Source organism: Mercenaria mercenaria, chromosome 16 (assembly GCF_021730395.1).
Source record: "Mercenaria mercenaria strain notata chromosome 16, MADL_Memer_1, whole genome shotgun sequence".
Lineage (NCBI taxonomy): Eukaryota > Metazoa > Mollusca > Bivalvia > Venerida > Veneridae > Mercenaria > Mercenaria mercenaria.
In genome coordinates this window covers 39,992,776-40,016,748 of record NC_069376.1, presented here as the reverse complement: position 1 = coordinate 40,016,748, position 23,973 = coordinate 39,992,776, and the positions used below count along the sequence as shown (strand labels likewise).

General features: G+C 37.0%; 1 protein-coding gene across 1 annotated transcript in view; it reads right to left on the bottom strand.

Moving 5' to 3' along the window:
* Window positions 1-23,973, bottom strand: part of LOC123540435 (uncharacterized) — an 80,694-nt gene that overhangs the window by 8,337 nt on the left and 48,384 nt on the right. Inside the window, exons 20-34 of the mRNA XM_045325464.2 lie at window positions 23,559-23,736; window positions 21,927-22,066; window positions 21,313-21,412; window positions 19,975-20,058; window positions 19,283-19,416; window positions 17,565-17,718; window positions 15,098-15,225; window positions 13,463-13,625; window positions 12,074-12,253; window positions 10,436-10,597; window positions 9,553-9,678; window positions 7,623-7,811; window positions 5,280-5,473; window positions 3,294-3,431; window positions 1,477-1,584 (exon numbers count right to left, since the gene is read on the bottom strand). Of these exons, the coding sequence (XP_045181399.2) occupies window positions 1,477-1,584; window positions 3,294-3,431; window positions 5,280-5,473; window positions 7,623-7,811; window positions 9,553-9,678; window positions 10,436-10,597; window positions 12,074-12,253; window positions 13,463-13,625; window positions 15,098-15,225; window positions 17,565-17,718; window positions 19,283-19,416; window positions 19,975-20,058; window positions 21,313-21,412; window positions 21,927-22,066; window positions 23,559-23,736 (2,178 nt within the window). The remainder of the gene's footprint in view (window positions 1-1,476; window positions 1,585-3,293; window positions 3,432-5,279; window positions 5,474-7,622; window positions 7,812-9,552; window positions 9,679-10,435; window positions 10,598-12,073; window positions 12,254-13,462; window positions 13,626-15,097; window positions 15,226-17,564; window positions 17,719-19,282; window positions 19,417-19,974; window positions 20,059-21,312; window positions 21,413-21,926; window positions 22,067-23,558; window positions 23,737-23,973) is intronic.

Here is a 23,973-nt window from a genome sequence, read left to right as displayed (position 1 = left end):
CAGTCTGAAAGACAGCTAAATCCCCCGCCACTGTTATGGATAGTGAAAGGGTAAACCTTTGACTTTGAGCTGTGACCCTGACCTTGAACTAACATGGCCGACTCATAAATTCTGCATATTGTCTTGATGAGGTGATCATTTGACCCAAGTTTCTTGAAAATCCTTCAAGGGGTTTAGGATATACAGAGCTCAAACCTTTTACCTTGAGTTGTGACCTTAACTTTGAGTTGACATGGCTGACTAACCAGTTCTTGATGAGGTGATCATTTGACCCAAGTTTGAAAATTCTTCAAGGGGTTTAGGAGATACAGAGTAGACACAAAATGGAAGGCTCAAACCGTTGACCCTAAGTTGTGACCTTGACCTTGAGCCGGCATGGCTGACGTATAAGTTCTGCACATTGTCTTGGATAGGTGATCATTTGACCCAGGTTTTTATAAGAATCCTTCAAGGGGATTAGGAGATACAGAGCGGACACAAAATGGAGGCTCAAAACTTTGACCCTGAGTTGTGACCTTGACCTTGAGCCAACGTGACTGACTCATACGTTCTGCACATCGCCTTAATGAGGTGACCATTTGACTAAAGTTTGATGAAAATCCTTCAAGGGGTTTAGGAGATACAGAGCGGACACAAAATGGAAGGCTCAAACCTTTGACCCGAAACTGTGACATTGACCTTGTGCCGGCATGGCTGACTCATGGGTTCTGCACATCGTCTTTATGAGGTGATCATTTGACCCAAGTTCTATAAAATCCCTTTAAGGGGTTTTGGAGATATAAAGCGGACACGAAATGGAAGGCTAAAACCTTTGACCTTGAGTTGTGGCCTTGACCTTGAGCCGACATGGCTAACTCATGAGTTCTGCACATCGTCTTGATGAGGTGATCATTTGACCCAAGTTTCATGAAATTCCTTCGAGGCGTTTAGGAGATATGGAGCGGACACGAAAGTGTTACCGACTGACGGAAGGACGGACGGACGCAGACCATTCCTATAATCCCCGCCACTCGTGGCGGGAGATTAAAAAGAGTTCATAAAAACATACTGACATAGTTTTATGCAAATCTTAAAGCTATATTACCTCTTTAGTGCTGATATGCCTAGACTACGCTTAGATAAACATTCTGACCAGGACTCATATAGATCAAGCTGGCCTCTACAGTGTTAACATTTGACCTATTGATTGTATAGTTTTAAGCATAACCAAACCAATTTCAGTCTCGGCCTTTTTATCATATGAGCCGCGCCATGAGAAAACCAATAAAGTGCAATTGCGACCAGCATGGATCCAGACAAGCCTGCGCATCCGCGCGGTCTGGTCAGGATCCATGCTGTTCGCTAGTGGTTTCTCTAATTGCGATGCGCAGGCTGGTCTGGATCTATGCTGGTCGCAAATGCACTATGTTGCTTTTCTCATGGTGCAGCTCAGTTATTAAAACAAACATTGTGACCAAGTTTCCTGTTTCAGATTACCGTAGTTGTTGTCGTAAGGCCTCCTTTATCTGTGGCCGTCACTGTGCACGAAATTGTTTCCACACCTAGTCGCTTTGACGCGTCATCCAGATCCCACTCTTTCAACATCTGTGAAATAATATTTTACGTCATCAAAGACATCACAATATAATGTTCACATCATTCCAAGGCGTCACATTATAACAGTTACGTCATTCAGAGGTATCAGGTTATAATATTTGCGTCATTCCTAGGTATCAGGTTATAATATTTACGTCATTCCGAGGCGTCACATTATAATATTTACGTCATTCCGAGACGTCACAATATAATATTTACGTCATTCCGAGGTATCAGGTTACAATACTTACGTCATTCCGATGTATCACGTTAGAATATTTTACATCATTCTTAAGAGTCACATTATAATATTTATGTCATTCCGAGGTTTCAAGTTACAATATCTACGTCATTCCATTGTATCAGTTGACAATATCTACGTCATTCCGAGGTATCAAGTTATAATATTTACGTCATTCCGAGGTATCAGGTTACAATATTTACGTCATTCCGAGGTATCAGGTTACAATATTTACGTCATTCCGAGGTATCAAGTTATAATATTTACGTCATTCCGAGACGTCACATTATAATATTTACGCCATTCCGAGACGTCACAATATAATATTTACGTCATTCCGAGGTATCAGGTTACAATACTTACGTCATTCCGATGTATCATGTTATAATATTTTACATCATTCTTAAGAGTCACATTATAATATTTATGTCATTCCGAGGTTTCAAGTTACAATATCTACGCCATTCCATTGTATCAGGTGACAATATCTACGTCATTCCAAGGTATCAGGTTATAATATTTACGTCATTCCGAGGTATCAGGTTACAATATTTACGTCATTCCGATGTATCATGTTATAATATTTTACATCATTCTTAAGAGTCACATTATAATATTTATGTCATTCCGAGGTTTCAAGTTACAATATCTACGCCATTCCATTGTATCAGGTGACAATATCTACGTCATTCCGAGGTATCAGGTTATAATATTTACGTCATTCCGAGGTATCAGGTTACAATATTTACGTCATTCCGAGGTATCAGGTTATAATATTTACATCATTCCTATGTATCACATTATTTTTTAATATTTACATCATTCCGAGGCGTCACATTATAATATTGACGTCATTCCGAGGTATCAAGTCACAATAGTTACGTCATTACATTGTATCAGGTGACAATATCTACGTCATTCCGAGGTATCACGTTATAATATTTACGTCATTTCGAGATATAAGGTTACAATATTTACGTCATTCCGAGGTATCAGGTTATAATATTTCACATCATTCCTAGTTGTCACATTATAATATTTATATCATTCCGAGGCGTCACATTATAATAGTAACGTCATTCCATTGTATCAGGTCACAATATCTACGTCATTCCGAGGCGTCACGTTATAACATTCTACATCATTGCGAGGTGTCACATTATTATATTCTTCATCATTCCGAGGCATGTATTTGTAGAGAATCCGCAATGACAATCGGTAGTTTCTGTTCGATTACGTTTTCTCGGTGTTCTGCAGATGTTATGGAAACCATTACTTGTACTGCGAGTTACATTTAATGTCAAAAATGTCCACAAAAATAACAACAACAAAAAATACAAACGGACGAGAATCGCACAAAAACTGCCGACTGTCGTTACGGGAAACATTAACTTAACAATGATGCTGAATATTACTCAACATTATTTATATATCGTATGTTTGATTATAAATAATTCGGAATTATCTGAGCTTATACCGTGACACAGGCAGTTTTTTTGTCCATGACAAATACTCCACCACCGCCTGGGCAGTCCATTGTATATGTATAATCTTCGTAGTTGTCATCGTCAGTAATTTCATTAGCAAAGTCTGGACAGGATATCACTGTTCCATGCTGAAAACAGTACAAAAATCTAGAATACTTTCTCTGTTTCATGATGGAAACGGATCACATGAAAATCTGGACAATCAATATCTGCAGAAAACAGAACACACAAAAATATGCACAACGTATTTCTGTTCCGTACTGGAAACATAAAAAAAATGAAATTCCAGACAATGTAAGTATCTACGTTTCATGCTGAAAACAGAATGAATGAAAAATTGGATAGTTTGTTTCTATTCCATGATAAACAAGAGCACCGCAATGCGGAGCAATATACGCCCGAAGGTATGACCTTTGACCCCTAAGTGTGGCATTGACCTTGAAGCGAGCCAACATGCACTCTGCGCGTCGTCTCGATGTGGTGAACATTTGTGCCAAGCTTCTTTAAAATCCTTCAAGCAGTTCAAGACTTACAGAGCGGACACGTAACAAAGTCATATGACCTTTGACCCCTAAGTGTGACATTGACCTTGAAGCGAGCCATCCAGGACATGCCCTCTGCACGTCGTCTCGATGTGGTAAATATTTGTGTCAAGTTTCTTTGAAATCCTTCAAGGGGTTCAGGAGTTATAGAGCGGACACGAAATTGCTAACGGACGGACCGACGGACGGACACCGGCGTCATTACATAATACGTCCCTTCGGGCGTATAAAAACGAAACATATTCAAATAAATACAGTCTGCCTCAGTTCTCTACTCTCTACTGAAAACAGAACGAATGAAAATCTAGATAGTCTATATCTAATATCCATACTGAAAACACAACGAACAAAGCTGGAGATCTATATCAATCTCATTCTGAAAACAGAAAAAATAAAAATCCTAACAACAGCCTACATATCTCTATTTCATTCTGAATACACAACGAAAGAAAACCTGATATATGAACACATGAAAATCTGGAGTCAGTCTAGATTGCCGATTAAAAATCTGCAAGGCGGTATCCGGACATTTGCCCCCCAGGACATTTGTCCCCCAATGAAAAAGTGGACTGCTGGACATTTGCCCCCCAGTTCAAATGGTAGATAGGACATTTGCCCCCCAGTGCTTATATCTGAAACGGACATTTGCCCCCCAATGTTTTTGTCCCCCAGTGATTTTTTAGGAACTTAGTAGAAGATAATTATCATATTGTAGATAACAATGTCTTTGTTTCTTACATCTTTCTAGTAGATAATTGCCAAATTAACAAGTCTGAGTGTTAAAAACATTGCACAAATTAAAAAATTATAAAATTGTTATGAGCATTTTTATCACTCAATAATAGGCTATTATTTACCTTAACACTTGAATGTAATTAACATATTCATCAAATTTTTATCAATAAAATACTTTTTTTTTTTACTGAAAATTGCCTTTTAGAGTAATTTTGATAATTAAACAACATAAAAAGCAGTATATCTACTGGCACATAGGACAAAAAAATTGGGGGGCAAATGTCCATTCTAAAAATAAGAAGTGGGGGGGGGGGCAAATGTCCTATCTGCCATTTCAACTGGGGGGGCAAATGTCCGGTAGTACATTTTTTCATTGGGGGGGGACAAATGTCCTGGGGGCGAATGTCCTACAATCCTGCAAGGCATGTCTACGGATTAAAGGGGGGCATTTAGCAAAAGATCAAAGGTAGGAGGGCATATTTAAAGGGCAGCGTGGCGGCAGTTTAAAAGGAAGGGCAGGTGAGGCGCCCCGCTGCGTCGCTCTAGTGATAACACTACTGGAAAGTCTATCTCTGTTCCATACTAAAGACAGAACACATAAATACCTCTTACAAACTTTAATTGCTTAGATTTTTACAAATGACAAAGAGCTTACGTCGGCCACATCTTAGATCTATATATTCAACATAAGGTACTTACACCGCCCTCGTCGGGATTTGAGATCGTCCAGGTAGGCCTGTCAAATGATGGTTGTTCATTTTCATCGTTTACTCGTAGTACAATATCCTGCACCTCCGAGTCAGCGTAGCCATCGTTAACATGTACCTGTACAAAGAACTCGTATGGATTCATGGCTTCAAAGTCGACGTCAACTTTGGTCTTGATCTCTCCAGCTGGTTGAAACAAAATAAGCTATGAACTAGCATCGATCCTTTCGACTTTAAAAAAACTAGATGATCGATGACAAGTCTCCAATACTGCCTATACACTTTTATTGTGTTATAACTGAGACATTGTATATGAGCCGCACCATGAGAAAACCAGCATAGTGCATTGGCGACCAACCTGACCAGACAGGATCCATAATTGCAATAGGCTTTGAAAGCGACCAGCATGGATCCTGACCAGACTGCGCGGATGTTGGTTTTCTCATGGCGCGGCTCAATTATGTTAAATCATTGCAAATGGTCTTATGATACTGAATCTTGATAAACTTTTTGTGGTATTGCTTGGGGGTTACAGGTTGTGGGGGAGGGGGGAGGGGGGCACGTTTATATAACTCGTGAATCAACTCATTTGTTGCTTTTAAACTGAGTATAAATGTATACTAGTATGCATGCATTATGGTATTGTATAACTTCTGTTAACGACACCTTTGAAAAGTGACACCTCTAAAGGGTTACACCTCTGAAGGGAGATACATCTTACAAATGTCACCTCTGACAAGTGACACCTCTGAAGAGCGACATCCCCAAAGACTGCGACACCCTGACAAGTGACACCTCTGAAAAACGACATCCCCAAAGACTGACATCTCTAAAGAGCGACACCCTGGAGAGTGACACGTCTGAAAAGCCATACCTCTGAAAAGTGACACATCTCAAGAGCAACTTCTCTGAAGAGCGAACACTGCTCTATAAGGGCAGATTTTTTTTATTCATTTTAAGATTTTTTTTGTAGCAGACTTATCTCTCTAAACCATCAGCCCCCACATGTACAATGAACTCATCTTATTCTTACCAGCGGTACTGACTCTTAAGTTATTGCCTGCACGTGTGTTATCATAATTATCATAAGACGCAATGAAATATGTTTCGACAATTTACAAGATATATAAAGGATATTTGTTTGTTTTGAGTAAATATGGAATATATCTCACTGAGAAGTGAGAAAATTTCAAATATTTGTGATGGCCTTCTGTCACGTTATAAGGGGACAATTATCTATGTGTATACATGTAAAATATTTTTGCTAATCCAACTACAGATTATCTGATCATAATATTATGCAGATTCATTATTTTAGCTCCATTTCTTATTTTGAAGTGAATTAGTACCCTAATACAATTTTCAGTATCTTAATATCTTCTACTCTTATGGCAGATTTTAGACTATGATTAGCAAAGATATTTTAACTTTTAATTGTATAAATGTAAATAGCACAGTGAAAGTTCATTGATGCTTGATCTTAAGCACAAGCTTAGACTAGCTCCTAGACTATGATATATCTTTTTTACATTTTTATGATGGAATATATAGTGAACTGAGCCAGTCTATGTCCTATGTCCAATATCATAATTTTAACATCATTCCTCTGCGAAAATCTCTAAAATAGACTGGCTTTTGTCTCTATGAAATTGAATTCGACAAAAAAGGGGGATAATGTAGAAATATATTTATTATCAGTATAGTGGCTAGTCTAGCACAGGCTATATCACAACTAAATAGAGTCTCTTGGTAGGGTAGTACTTTCTTCTGGAGTGGGGATGAGGATCATGATCTAAATGTTTACGAGATAACGAAGCATTATTTACTTGCCTATATATCAGAATGGCTTAAGAATACAGGCGGCCTCTTTGGCTGCGTAGCTGACATCGAATCACTACCTGTGGACTTGAAAACTCGCTTAAGGTGTAGAATTCTTTCATGAGAGGTAGCCATCCAGGACTGTAGGCAGTTCTACCGAAATAGTGCCGGGACAAGCACGTTGAGTTCTCCTCCACCATCAAAAGCTTGAACGTTGCCATACAACGTACAACTGTGATGGTATGAACAACAAAAATGAGCCGCGCCATAGGAAAACTAACATAATGCGTTTGCGACCAGCATGGATCCAGACCAGCCTGCGCATCCGCGCAGTCTGGTCAGGATCCATGCTGTTCGCTTTCAAAACCTATTGCAATCAGAGAAACCGTTAGCGAACAGCATGGATCCTGACCAGACTGCGCGGATGCTGGATCCATGCTGGTCGCAAACGCATTATGTTGGTTTTCTCATGGCGCGGCTCAAATGATAACAAATACAATTCAGTATACTCCCTTACTATCTGGGTCACATTCAAAATACACGTCTCCGCCATCAGTGAACACGCAGTAATACGTCAATGTATCTGTAGTGTCGGGATCATACACAGACATCTGAAACACTGTGTCGCCGGCGGCATACTGGTTTTCCAAGACTCCGACCTTGTCCTTCTTCGGGAGGTTGGTAAATACAGGAACTGTGTTTATTTCTGAATAATATTTTGCACAATTAACAAGGAAATGTTTGCTTTTAACCTTTACCCTACTAAATTTCTAGAATGGACATGTCCATCATTCAATTTGGGCAGTACCATTTATCATTCGAAGGGGTGTTCACTGAAAATTTACTGACTGAACAGCGACTGTGACAGTGCAGACCATGATCAGCCTGCACGCATGTGCAAACTGAACTGGTTGCAAAGGCATAACACCTGCCGCCAGCAGGCTAAAGGTTAAGGTGTGGCTTCATACACCTCCTTTTAATGTTCTTTATTAACAAATTGTTGGTATACTAACTTGTTCAGATTGTACTGTGATCCACTGTAGTATATCTTTCGCAATCAATTATTCAAAAGATAGTTCTAAAAGTGAGGAATCGGGGTTTTCACTGTCGCAAAGGCATAATTAATTGCCGGCAGCAGACTAAAGGTTAAAGGTTATTTTTCCAATACAGTTATAAAGGGTTTGAAAACTATCAACACAGAGAAAACTAGTTACTGCTAAAAACTTGCCTTCTTCAGACAAGCACATATATCATGACGATCGAAAAATAAGAAAAATAAAGATCTGATATTAGGCTTAAACAAATTTGAACTTTGACAAAGTTTATTGTTTTATAACAATACACGTTCTGAATCATTAGATGTGCATTCACCTCTTCATAAAAACAGTTGAAATTAAATCATACTTCTGCAACTTCGCTGCCTAGCACAATATACTAAAACTGTGTGAACAAGTATTCATAATTTTATCATGACATCACAGTACATAAGGGGTTCTAACTGACCAATCAGAGAGCTGCATTTTTGAGTACCTGCCAGTTTCCACTTGGGTATAACAAAGTATATTTACAATGAACATATAGTGACTTTAGAAATAAATATCACACTATTTTAGATCAAGACATTTCATTGCACATGCCCCAGATGATGCTACAAACAACAAAACTTTGAAGTTTCATTGAAATATTATATCGATTTAATACCTTTATTTTAGTTAAAAGTTTGAGATTTTACACAGGGAGTCTATGATAAAGTCCGAGTAAAATGTAATCAATACCAAAGTGAAATTAGTATCAATCCGTAATGTTCTGGACATGTTAAAATTATGAATAATTTAAAATTAGAGACATGTCGCCTTGTTACGGTTAAGTATTAGAAAGCATGGTCACTGATTCTTGCCATGCCGGGTTGTTCTATTCGCCCCTAAGACACAACAGCTCGACATCAGGAAATCTCGACAAACAAGATTTTTTCTCAAGTTGTCATATTGTCGAGTTGTTGTGTGCCCCGCTAACCTAATAACTAGGCAGATTTCAAGCAAAGACCGACATATTAAGGTTGCTAACTCGACAGATCTGTTTGTCGAATTTCGTGTAAGCGGGTATAAAAATGTTCTGGCGCCCTAATTACATCGCCAGCCGGCATAACAGCACGAAAAAACACACACCAGTTTTTGTACATGTGTTTGTCGTGTTGTTAGGTCTTTGTTCCACCGACACTCTATATTTGCTGTGTTGCCGACAACTCGACATAGTAGAAATCAGCAACCATAAGGAAATAACGAAAATTGAAGTGTAGACTAGTTCTTGGCATTCTAGCCAATTATTTCTCTTTACCTGAGTAACAACACAATTGAAATATAACCCACAAGTTTAAGCTCTGGCATTTTTTAGTAATAAAATACCTGGATGTACAAAATAATAATAAAAACAACAAAGAATCGACATACCATTGAGTTTGAGAATCAAATCTACTGGCGACGTGTTCTGATTATATTCATCCTCGACCTTTATCGACATAATGTATACATCGTCGGGATGAGAATGCAGGTCGACATTGCTCACTATGTCTCCATCTAGAAACAGGAAATAATGTAAAGTTCTTTTACGCGTCAATTAAATCAGGTAATGTAAAGTTCTTTTACGCGTCAATTAAATCAGGTAATGTTAAGTTCTTTTACGTGTCAAAAACAATAGGTTTAGTTAAGCCCCATTGCGTGTCATTTAGAATTAGCTTTATCACTCAACACTAACACAAAGTTGTAGGAGTCTCCAAAAAAGCGCTATTAAGGAACTGAACCTGTAATGACAATCGACAATTTCCGTGCTGCTACGTATTCTCCGTTTGCCATTTCGGCATTCCTCGGTCATTACAAAAAAATAGTTTCCATAAGAAACGGAGAATGCCGAAATCGCATACGCAGAAAACGTAAACAAACGGAAATTGCCGATTGTCATTACGGGCCCATTTCTTTAACAACAGCACCAATAACAATAGGTAATGTAAAGTACAGTCACTCGACGATAAGAATACTTAATTAGCTAACTTAATGTGAAGTTATTTCAGATTTTTTATTGAAATAGTTTGATTTAGGTACGAGTGTTTCTCTGTGTTTTGTTCTGCACTTACGAAATCTGCGCATGTGAAAAGCTTAATTAAGCTTATAATCAAAATTCAAATTTCCATTGAAGGACTATTCTTAAGAATGGTCAATTTTGTGGAACGAAGGAACTAGTTCGGCATTCATTAATTACACCACATTACCAAATGTTGTGCTATTTTTATATTTTGTTTTGCACATTTACATATACGTATAACATGATAAAACTTACTTGGAGTCAGTGTAAAGTTGCATGTCGCGGCTGGTTCGCAAGACACCATAGAAAATGTAATCTGATCACTGGGGCTTGTTGGGTCATTAGCAGTCACAGTATATACAGTGTCCGTCGCACTGTAATCTTTGGCTACAAGTTCAACTTTCGTAGCAACTGAACCTAACACAGTAAAGATGCAATATTTGGCAACTAGCTCAACTTTTAACGGCACCTTGCAGAGTAAAGATATAATCTTTTGGCTACAAGCTCAACTTTTAACGGCACCTTGCACAGTAAAGATATAATCTTTCGGCTACAAGCTCAACTTTTAACGGCACCTTGCACAGTAAAGATATAATCTTTCGGCTACAACCTCAACTTTTAACGGCACCTTGCACAGTAAAGATATAATCTTTTGACTACAACCTCAACTTTTAACGGGCACATAACGCAGTAAGAACACATGTAAACTCTTTGGCTACAAGCATATCTTTCGTAATAACAGCGCCTATCACAGTAAAGATATGCTATGTTAATTTTTCACTAACCATTTTATCATTAGATTTACATTCAAACTTTGCTAAGTATATTACAGAGTACGTAGAGATGCATGCACACATGTCAGGTAGTAACAGTGACTTTTAAGTGGTTGTGCAAACTGACACTGTATTTAGTTATTTATTTCTTATGTTGTGTGTTACTATTTCTAACCTAGCACACAACTTCTGAAACCTTATTTGTGCGTTAAGACATACTATTGAGTAAATGTTCCTGTTTTTTTTTCCAAATATGAAATTCATGAAAACTTTAAGATATTTGGGATATCTGTTTGTTTAGATGTCAATTCAAAATATCTTTCACTAAATGAAAATCAGACATATCTATGACAAAGCTAAATATTTCTGTAAGATTTATATGCATTATGAATGTGTGTCACAATAGCAGTAACGTTTAACGTCCGTACAGTAAATCTCTACCTGCCGGTGTAACATTCAATACTGACCTCGTTTGAAATAGATTCTCTATTGGTTCTTTTTCAATGTTGAGAATTGACCACTTCAACCTTTTAACATTAAATTTTAATCAAAAGGTCCTATTTTAATCTTGAGAATTGACCCCGCCAACATTTTAGCATAAAATCTTGATCATTGGGGTCAATTTTCAACCGGGGTCAATATTTAATGATACACTTGTATTGATGAAAATGTTCAATTATTTACACTTCAAATGCTTCTGTATTCAAGAATAGTTTCGTTCCAGTGATAAATATATTTTATTTTGATAGTTTCCACTATGATTATATCATATTTTACTCTAAGCTTCAATAATCCACTAAGAACGTTCAATAAAGCACGGTCACGTGATTCAAATGTTCAAAGAACTTAGTGATACAAAATCTATAAGAGTCTTATTTCACTCTTATAGACTTCGTATCACCAAGTTCTTTGAGTATTTGAATCACGTCACCGTGCTTTATTACACTAAGAATCTATTATCGTGAAAATAGACTAATTCACATAATTCTTTGATCTTTTAAAGAAGATCATTTTTGCAGACCTACTGATTTTCTTTACAGGCAAACTTAAATATTCGCAATGTTCATTCTCTGTTTGAACGGTAAATAGAAAAAAAAATGAAGTATCATGAGAATCATACCTGCAATATTGTCGAAAACCGGTGCCTCGTTATCGACTACGCTGATCGTAAATGTTTTCTGCTTGCCCTGTGCTCCAGACAGGGTATCAGTACATACAACATTGAGATCGTAGTAAGGCGTGGTTTCATACTTTAGGGATTTCCCGGCCACAGCTTCCCCCACATAATATATAGTCCACACTGTAAATGTAACATTGATATTGTTGAAAGGCGTGGTTTCATAACTTAGGGGCTTTTCGGCCACAGTTTGACCCCCCCCCCCACACACACACCCAAAAAGAAAAATTAGTCCATAGTGTAAATATAATATTGATACTGTTGAAAAGCAAGGTTTCATAAGTCAGAGGCGTCCTGGCCACACCTGGACCCACATAATAAATATTCCATAATGTTAATATGAATAACTCAGGGATTTTCCGGTCGCAGTCTATCCCACATAAAACTAGCATATTGGTAACTGAAAATATAACATTGTTATTGTTCAAGGACGTGGATTCTTATCTCGGGGTTTTGCGGCCACTACTTGACCAACATATAATATATATTTTATACTGTAAATATAACACTGGTACTGTAGCAAGGCGTTGGCTCATAGCTCAGTGGCCTGTCACACAGAATGTATAGTGCATACTGTAATTACAAGAGTACTATTGACGAAAGGCGTGAGGTTTTATTTTTCAGACTTTTCGGCCAACTCTCAAGATATATAATCCATACTACAAATATAACTGTTTTATTACTCAAAAGTTTCCCGGCCGTAGCTTGACCCACATAATACATAGCCAATAGTGTAAATAAAGTTTTAATTAGAGTTCCATTTGAGAAAAGGGCATGTCTCCCACAACTGCCTTATCATCTGAATAGTAAGTCAGTCTTTGTATACTGTTTACTCAGAAAATATACCTTTGATAGTTTTGGAGTAAATGGCCTTTCATTATGTATCTCAGTCAACCATGCACCAAGACATGTATCACTGGCATCAGTATTTCCGGTAATTCAGGGGCCATAATTCCGAAGTGCCTGGGCCTATTTGGCTAGTTATCGAACTTGGCCGAGGACTTATTGTTAAACACATTTTGTTCAAGTTTGGTGAAGATCGGATGAGAACTGTTCGACTTATAGAGTGCGGACACGCACACGCACACGCTCACACACACACACATACACACACATACACACACACACACACACACCACTGGTTGGTGGGAGACATAATAAAGTAGAAAGGCTTGGTGTAATTTCTAAGAGGTCTCCCAGCCATAGCTTGACCAAGATATTATAATTATAGTCCTTTTGCAAATATAGCACTGATATCGTTGAAAGACGTGGTCTCATAATCAGTGGCTTTCTGGCCACACCTGAAAGTTAAAACAAGCAATATAAACGTACAGCTTGTGGATGGCTCATACAGTACTTCGAATTCCGGCTCAACTGGAGCTACCTGTGAACAATCAACAGCATCCTCTGACAGTGTAAGACCAAGTAACTGAAGCCTATCAACTTGTCCTTCTGGTATTTCAAATGCCGAAGGGAGGTTTGTTATGTCAGGGCCCTGAAAAGAAAATACTATTAATATAATAAAATTATATTCGTATTGACTTGTACGGGGATATTTATTTCACAAACTTAAAAAAAACTAAGTATTTGCTAAAGACATGTGCAGTTTTTGATCTCCTGTCCTAAGAAGCCGATCAGACCGTTTTCAGTCACAATGTCACTGTGATCTTGACCTTTGACATCTGACCCTCATCTACTAACAAGAGGTGTCAAATGACAGCACGTTTGAATTTTTGAAGTCCTTTAACCTTGCACTACCTTGCACACAAAAGCTTTCGCAAACTTTTCTAAGAAGAAAAAGGGGCATAATTTTGCAAAAATGTAAGCCAGCATTATGCATTATGAAACTTACCATGTGAGGTTATTCCATGATGTCAAAGATGAATGGGGAATCTAAAAACATTTGGTCGAGTAAATACCATGAATACTTAGAAACATGCTTTCGTGCAAAACTGGCACAAAACTATATCAGAAAAGGGGCATTATTGTGACAAAAGCAAAGGCAGAGTTACGTTGCTAAATGCCATATCAGGTCATTGTATAATGCCAAATACATGTGTGAAGTTCAAAAGCAATTGGCTGAGTAGTTTTTAAGAAACCTGCTGGCAAAACTTTAACCTGAAATTCTAAGTTTAATGGTGCGTAATTTTGACAAAACAAAATCTAGAGTTATGTTACTTGTCCCGAAAGGTTATCTCACGCTGCCGAAGACATGTGTGACGTTTGAAAGCATTTTGGATTAGCAGTTACTGAGGAATCTGCTTATATGCAAAACGTTTGTGACGTAGACGCGAACGCTGATGCCGACGCCGACGAAGGGGTGATTACAAAAGCTATAATTTCTTAAAAATTTCAAATAGTTGAGCTAAAAACAGATAATCATCCTATGGAATTTGCCCATAAGCACTCTTTAGTTAATGGGTCTACCGATCGACTGACAGACCGATCGAAAGACAATAAGCAAAGCAATATACCCCCTCTTCTTTGAAGCGGGACATAATCAATTGATATCCATCGTACAATTTAATAAAGCTAAACAAGCACTTAAGGGCCTATATTCTTTTCTTTTTTAAAGTAATCAAAATAACTGCTAAAGATATTGATTTTTTTTTTACTCTAGTTACGGTTCATATAAATGAGGATGCCACCTTAAATGAAATTGATATTTACACGTGTTTGATTTCCAGGAAACTGGTGGTCTTAACAATATGCCTATCTGTCAGTTCAAGGCAGTGACCCGTAATGTCAATCGGCAAATTACGTAATCTCCGTATGTGATTTCGGCATTCTCCGTTCTTTTTACGGAAAGTCACGATAGCTTTCAGCTTCATTTACGTAGGAAGAATGCCAACTGCATAAACATACGGAAATTGCCGAGAGTCATTACGGGTCCAATACTTAAAATGAAAAGCTGTATAAATTTGAATTGACATGCAAACTGAGCGTGAATAGCAAACGCATGTGAACCTTATTTTCGACGTTGACCGTAAAGGTATCTGTAGTTGTCAATACACCATCTGTACAACTGACGACAAGGCTATATGCATCCTTCGTCTCGTAATCTAACACTCCAGCAGTCTTCACTATCTGGTTATCTGTTCAAAATAGCATCACAAAATTATAATAGAAGCTTTAATGATCCGGAATGCTGTATTCGACTCGAGTGAATTAAGCGATGCCTGGGTCACAATATGCGTATCGCAACATTACGCGGCAACATACACGTTTTGTAACCATTGTAAAGATAAAGTTCTTACTAGTTGCTTTGTAAAAAAAACAACAATAAAGTAAGGGTAGATTTCTCAAAAGCACAAAACACAGCAACTACAACCAGAGCCTTACACCGCAAGGTAGCGCCCGCACCTCCCCCCCCCTAAAAAAAAGTAACTGTAGTGGAAAAATAAAGCGAGCAGTTTGCTTCAAAAATCTAAATGGGGATGGGGTAGATCAAGAGCTCGAATATTCGAAGAATTGGTTGAAGTATGGGGTCAAAATGTTACCAGAGATTTTCAGACAAAAGAAAAATAATAGATAAGACAAACAGTGTACCTGTATTTGTGCATTTGGATAAGTCTTGCTCTATATGGCAATGTGTAACCATGATGGTAAGCAAGTGTTCAAAGTTTCAAAGCCATATATCAAACAGTTTAGACAAAATATGGAATGGTATGCGGAACGTAACTTATTTCTTTGTCAAAAAGGGCCATAACTCAGCTAAAGTCCTTGTCCTAGTTATGTAGTCTTGCCTACATATGTAGACTATGATGGTAAACAAGTGGTCAAAGTTTCAAAGTCATATGACGAACAGGTTAGGCAAAATATTGACTAGTGTTAAAAATTTAACTGATTTTTAAGTCCATAAGGGGCCATAATTCAGTCAAAATAGTTGACAGAGTTATGTACTCTTGCCTATAGATGGAAATCATGATGACAAACAAGTGTTCAAAGTTTCAAAGCCACATGTCAAATAGTTTTGACAAAACGCTGACTTGCACGAAAATTGTACCAATTTCCAAGTACAAAAAGGGCTATAATTCATCCAAAATAGCTGACAGAGTTAAGTATTCTTCCCTATAGATAGAGACTGTTATAATAAACAAGTGATAAAAGTTTCAAAGCCATATGTCAAACACTTTACACAAAATATGAACTGGTACGAAAAACTTTACCAGGATCTTTAAGTTAAAAGGGGCCATAATTCAGCCAAAATCCTTGATGGAGTTATGTACTCTTGCCTAAAACTGGACATGGTGATGGTAAACAAGTGTTGAAAGTTTCAAAGCTTTCTCTCAAAAGACTAAGTCAAAATGCGGACTGGTACGAAAAACTTAACCAAGGTGTGACGCCGACGCCAACGCCAACGCCGTGGTGAGTATGGTAGCTCTACTTATTCTTCGAATAGTCGAGCTAAAAATACAAGCCTTAACAGATCTAATTCGTAAGATGAATGCATTTTAGTTACTATTAAACAAGTATTCAATAGATTATATTTTTGTGACAAATATGGCATAGGACAGACAAAACATCATTGGATGAATAATGTATCCAATTTGATTATTTTCAAATTGGTACTTAAAACTGACGCCCGCTTGATTTACATCGATAATATTCTGACGATTCTGCATCATTGACAAGATCTTACCTTTTGATATCGCCAGTGTACTATTACTGTGAGAATGTACTTGTATTTTAGACATTATTTGACAAATAGCGATATGACTACATTAAAAAGTCTAACGTCGTTATTTGCAATACAGTGTGATATTCAATCACCGACAACATCACAAGAACACTTATCATTTGCCACAATAGCAGTCGTCATGACTTGGGTTATTATTTACAAATAGGACACATTTCGTATGCTACGCTGTGACGAACTCGTAGAAAATATCAAAAAGATCACACTAGTAATTGCCGCATGACGTAATATTTTACAACACAGTGTGATCCTCACTTATCATCAATATAGAAAACTGCCGTCGCTGGTTGCCATGTAACATGATGAAAACAGAGGCAAGATTTGTAAATATGAACTTATTTGTCATGCTGTATGATACTAACCAGTTACATCAAAAGGACTGCCATCATTATTTGTCATCCTGTAAGATACTTACTGGTAACATCAAAAGGACCGCCATCATTATTTGTCATCCTGTAAGATACTTACTGGTAACATCAAAAGGACCGCCATCATTATTTGTCATCCTGTAAAATACTTACTGGTAACATCAAAAGGACCGCCATCATTATTTGTCATCCTGTAAGATACTTACTAGTAACATCAAAAGGACTGCCATCATAATATGCTATGCTGTAATGATACTTACTGGTAACATCAAAAGGACCGTCATCATTATTTGTCATCCTGTAAGATACTTACTGGTAGCATCAAAAGGACCGCCATCATTATATGCTATGCTGTAATGATACTTACTGGTAACATCAAAAGGACCGCCATCAGCATTTGTCATGGTACATGTTGCATCATCCGCATCAAACTTCTCAAAGTTAATTGTTTTCATTGTCAAGGTCCCAGTCTCTTCTTCAGATACAGTGTAGGATCCTCCGGGATTAGTTATTACTGGTGCCTTGGAAAGAAATATTGTATAGCAATTACAAATATTAATGACACGTACGGAGCCTAGGGTGAAATTTTCAATTTTTACTCGGAAACATTTATATATTACTTTTACTTAAACCTTGGTAGAAATTTAGATTACTACTACAAACATTACTGACAAACCTTACAGGTGCTTTTGGGAGAGAAACTTAATTCTGGCAATTGAACACATTATTGAAATAAAACACCTCCATTTAAATTGTTTTCAATGGAACTTTGGGAGAAATATAATTTTAACCGTGAATAACACATATTATAGAGAAACATTAGTTTAATAAAGTGTTTAAATGGAACCTCTGGAGAAACACAAGGCGTTGTTTTACAAATATTTTTTTATACTGTGAAATCTTAAGAAACGGTCTTCACTAGGGCATTGTGAAAAATGTAATTCTGACTTCAACAACTGTTAACCCAGCTGTAGGAAGTTTTTATATTTTAACGGTTTTTACTTATACCCCAGTCACACATACGGCGCGGATAGCTACGTCTAGCTACGGACAGAAACGTATTAATCCGTATCGATCCGTACCTGAGCCGTACCTCAGAGTAGTCATTCGTATTAATCCGTACCAAAACGTGGTCAAAACGTATTCAAAACTTATTCCAAACTTGCAAGTTTCTCCAACTTTTGAACATGCACAAAAGTTTGAGCGAACCGTAGCCATTTGAGCGTGACTTTAGTCCAACTTGGCTGAAACTTATTCATCCGTAGTTAAACGTACTTAAACGTAGTTATCCGTACTGTTACGTACCTCGCCGTAGCCGTAAGCATAGTTCAACGTAGTTTACCGCAGACCCGTCCGTGCGCTGGGCAAGTTGCAAAGCGCAGTAAAACGTAATTAAACGTAGTACCTCGTACCTATCCGTACTTATTCGCGTCCTGTATTTTTGTTTGTTTCCTGTTTCTCACCATTTTTCCCGTACTAAGACGTACTGCTCCGTAGTTATACACCCACAGACTAATCCTATCCGCACCGTACCTCAACGCACGGACATATCCGTATGTTTGACTGTAGCTTTAACGAGTAGTTTTATATTGACGGTCGGTTTCTTTATAAATGTTCGTTTTCGCATCGATTGTAGTATTTGCTACCTGTATACTGAACATTTTTGATATTGATAGTCGGTTTCCCAATAAAATTGAAGTTGATTCTAGTACTTATTTTTCATTGAGATTTTACATATTTATGGTCAGTTTCTCTCTTATTGTACTTGGTGACTTTCTGCTGAGTTTTTTGTTCAATGATTTACTGTAGTACTTGCTACTTACAGAGTTTTTATATGCATTTAAAGCCAGTTTCTCATTGATGGTAGTACTTTCTAATAACTGAGTTTTTTTATGTATATTGCTTGTTATTTTTCATTTACTGTAGTACTTGTTACTTACAGAGTTTCTTACTGATTTGAGTATTTGATACCTACTGAGTTTTTACATATTTATGGCCAATTTTTCACCGTTTGTAGTTCTTGCTACTCACCAAGATTTCATATATTTATATCGGTTTCCACTGGTTGTAGTACTTATTACTTACTGAATTTTGGATATTTATTGTCAGTGTTTCAGTGATAGTAGAAACAGTATCACCACATGACACGTCTACAGTGATCGTCCCTGACCTTCCTTCGTTGTCAAAGCCAGTAGTATGCCAGGCATACACTACATATTCTGCAATAGAAATATATTTCATTTAAATACTACTGAACTCGTATTCCGTAGAGAGGAGCTACATATATACAAAGGCTATATAAAACTTCGCATAATAGAACCACCTTGGTACACATCAACCAGGCGTGTCATGTTTAAAAATCGTAGGATACCAGAAAGGTTAAAATGGTGATATACCGAATGAGAAAATTAGCTTGACTGTATGCTGGTTTTTTCCTTTACTCGTATTGCTACCTCATGCCCTTACTTTTCATATATAAGTGGACACAAAATTTATCAACTTATTCAAACTCCAAGCAATTATTTGCACATGTATAACTGATCACATACATTTTTTATCAGTTATTTGCGTGACATAAGTGACCCAAACTCAAAACTATTTGCACATATAACTGATCACACACATTTTCCATCAATTATTTGTATGAGATAAATGTCAAACATTCTCCATCTGTTACTGTCAAGAGATCCGTGAATTCCATGCAATTGTGATGAGATCACTGCCAGTTATACTATACAGTTCTATAAATGCAGCTATGATAGTATCAATGTATTAACCTGTAATGGGCAATGCCACAGTGCCTTTCTCCAGGGGTTCAATACCCGCAGCTATGACAGTATCAGAAAGGTAACAATATGCCTCTGTAAAGATAAAACACATACACGTCATTGAGTCCTGGGGAGGATGCATATCAGAGTTCCAAATTCATGAACAAATCTGGCTTAATTAAGAAATCTACACCTCAGAATGTGCTACACGCATACACCTCGAAATGTGGTAAAGGTTACAGAAATTCCTACGAACGGCACAATATACATACGGAAGACAGCGTTACAGTCTAATAACACTTTAATCTTACTCACAGGGGCTGGTATCAAACTCTTCTAAAGGAAAAATGAATTATATACTATACTACTTTACGTATTGTAATACAGTTTATCCCGAATAACTGATAGGTATTAATTATTCCCCGTGTATCTCCCCATCGAGAGGTCTCATAACAGCATGCTCGACTAAGAGAAGGTTTGTCAATAAAATAGATTTTCTGTCTAGCAAGGGGTATATTGTCTAAATTCATGTAAGAGTTATAAGGTTTGTTGTTGTGATTTTTTTTAAGTGCACCCATCATCTATATGAAAGTTCAATCAAATATCTGCATTATTTTCCATGCAAAATTTAAGCCTGCATTTTTCAAGTCCTAAAAAGGGGCTTAACTTTGCCAAAATACAATTCAAAGTTATAGGACATGTGCACCTTTCATCATGTTTTATTCATTTTAATATTTTAAAATTCAATATCTTTACTGACTTTGAGAGAGCAATCTGAACGCAAAACTTCAACCTCGATTTCCTTACTAGGGGACTGATTTTGTTAAAATTCATGTAGAGTTATGGGACTTGATACCGCGGCCTTGTGTTTTTCCTAAAAGATGGATAAAGAATTAACATAGTATCTGTAATGGTTAAAACACCTTATTTTGCTCTTCGAAAAACTTTTACTTAAATGGGGTATAACTCTGGAAATACTAAAGGAAGACTTACGCATCTTATCACACTAATGTACAATGTCACTATGAGCAAGTACAACAAGTTTCTATTGAATATCTTAAGTAATGAAGAAGATAATGGACTTCATAAATAACGAACGCGGACGCAGAGGAAAGTGCAATAACCCACCTTATTCATCCCGAATAGTCAAGCCATAACGGCCTAAGTGGTCCTACACAGACTTACGCTATCAGCGTAACTGCTTAACTTTAAAATAAAATTGATGTTGAGAAAATATTTTAAAAGAAAAAATAATAATTAGCTAGCTTTTGATTTTTTTCTCATTCAAATTATATTGAGAAGATTCTCGGACAGAGAACATAGTAAAAATGTAAACAAAAAGATTACCTGTGTTGTCAGAGACAGACACGGTGAACAGAGATGTCTTGGTAGTTTCTGACTCTGAAATTGTCGGCGACGCATTGGGCAGGTTGGTGAACGTCGGCGGCTGTGTAATAAGGGAAGAGGGAGGGGTAGAAACGATAATGAATATTTTCTAATCCTACGTACTCCTTCATACTACAATTTCAACTGAATTGACACATACAGTCATAATGTTTTGTGATATTACATTAATTCTGTTTTTGTTGGGTTTAACGTCAATCCGACACAATTATAGGTCATATGGGGACTTTCCAGCTCCTGATGCCGGTAGAGGACGACCCCAGGTATCCCTCCTTGCATTATTTCATCAGAATGACCGACCTTCCGTAAGCCAGGTGAATGGCTTCCTTACATGAGGAATTCAACGTCCCGAGTGAGGCTCGAACGATATTACAATAAAATTGAATTCATGTTAATATTATAATAACTTCATTTTAATAAACGCCCAATCACTGGAATATAACAAAACGGGATCTAATCAAATTATCGTGTTTAATCTATTCTCCTTGAAACATCTTGTTTGCTTTTACCTGTACTAGCAAATGAATGTAATATATCGGGAGTTGAGTCTAACTTACACTGTTTTCCAGATCAACTGTAAACACCTCAGTATGTGTGTATGATGCGCCGTCGTTGCAGATGATGGACACGTCATGTGATGACGCCACAGTGTAGTCTAAAGCTGCCGGTGGACTACCCTGATACCATAATTCGAATTCTTCATGTTTATGAGAAAAGAAAAACATAACAAACAGTTAGATCGTGTATATTCAAGGGAGACTACTTTTGCCGATACAACTGGTCAATGTATTGGAATGTTGGCCATGGAAACTATACTTTAAAAGCTTTTAGACTGGTGAAGTTATGTTCAATATCTAGTGACAGACGGGCAAATGTCTTGTAAAGAAATTAAAGCGATTCGTGCTTAACTTCAGGACACTTTTTCTGGTTTTTATGTCTGTTGTATGAAACGTAGACTTGGCTTTTCTTATTTTTTTCTATTTCAACATCTGATACAACAATAGTTGCAACAGAAATAAAATCATTTAGCCGAGTAGCAGAAGTTTTACTCTCTATACACTTTAACAAGAAAGTACTTTGCAGGTTGTTATTCTCATCCACAAGTGAGATAAAGATATAAATATTTAAAAATGTCGGGTACCCATCATTCACTAAAATATTTTATCTCCATATATTTACTCCAACGATAAAACATCCTCATCAAATGTATTTAACTTTCCTAAATATGTAAATTAATTGTGTATGTAGAGTTACATTCAAAATTAAATGTCATGTAGACAGTAATAGTCGTTTGTTAAAAAATCTTCCAGTTTTTAATGGTCGTACCCATTTAAACTGCGTTTAGCTATACAAGTACTGAGTGTGTACTGGTTTAAACCTTATGTTTAGTATTGTTAATGCACAAAAATATTTATTTTTTGTTTACATAATTTCAAATGTGAAATTTGAATCTAGTATATCTTTAAAAAGACTCATAGAGACAATCGCAAACATAATAATTAGAAAATTATGACATATAACTAAATAGTATTAGATATGATTAAGACATATATTTTTATAAATAAAAGTAAGTAAAGGCTATAAACCATGTGTTACTAATGGAATTAAGTTTGTGGTAAAGGGACGTAAACTAGCCTTTGGAAATGTTTTGAAAATTCGCTTGACATGTTGTCATTAAATTCCTCGCTTGTCATTGGATAAACAAGAGCTGTCGGAAGACAACAACGCTTGACTATTCAATAACCTTTTCACTGAATGAACACAAAAGTCGAAAAAATGGGCATACATTTGTAAAAAATGCAAAAGAGCTATTGACCCTATGTAATGCATGTAAGATCATCACAGCGGACAAGTGTGTGAAGTTTCAATCCATTCCCATTAGCTTATACTGAGATCGCAGCTTACATACGAAATTGCTAAGTCGAAAAAGCGGCAAAAATTTGTTTTAAAAAAAGGAAAGTAGAGTCATGAAGTCTAGCACTGCAAGTCAGATCATTACAGTGAATAAGTGTGTAAAGTTTCAATCCATTTCCACAAGTGGTTACCGAGTCAGTACCAGTTTGCATACAAAAACGTAACCAAATCGCGACGCCAACGCTGATGCTGACGCAGGCGCCAACGAATGGGTGAATGCAATAGTATTCGTCCAATAATCGAGCTGAAAATGATTGAACAATAAAACTACTTACCAGGGGGTGTTAATGGTCTTATTTCAAAATGTGTTGCTTCCGGAGAAGTTTGGTCCACTGCACAAAGCATGGTGTCATCCGAGTCAGCCACAGAAAATAAATATAAAGAAACTGCCGAAGCCTCTCCATCTGATAAATACTGGTATGCGGCAGCCGGAAACCCGGTCCATACCGGATCCTAAAATAATGAAAAACAAAATTGCTTAACTGGAAAAAAATTACAGATATTTCGTTGCCTACTTATTTAACAAAGATACAGCAGACAGGGAAATTTAGTTTAATTACATATTTACCATTATTAAACATTTTACTTCAGATATAAAAATTTAATTTATGATTATTTTCGCTTTGAGTATTTTTGCCATTGCAAATTTCAGCCTGACAGGAACAAAGCATTCGTGAAAATTGATCGAAA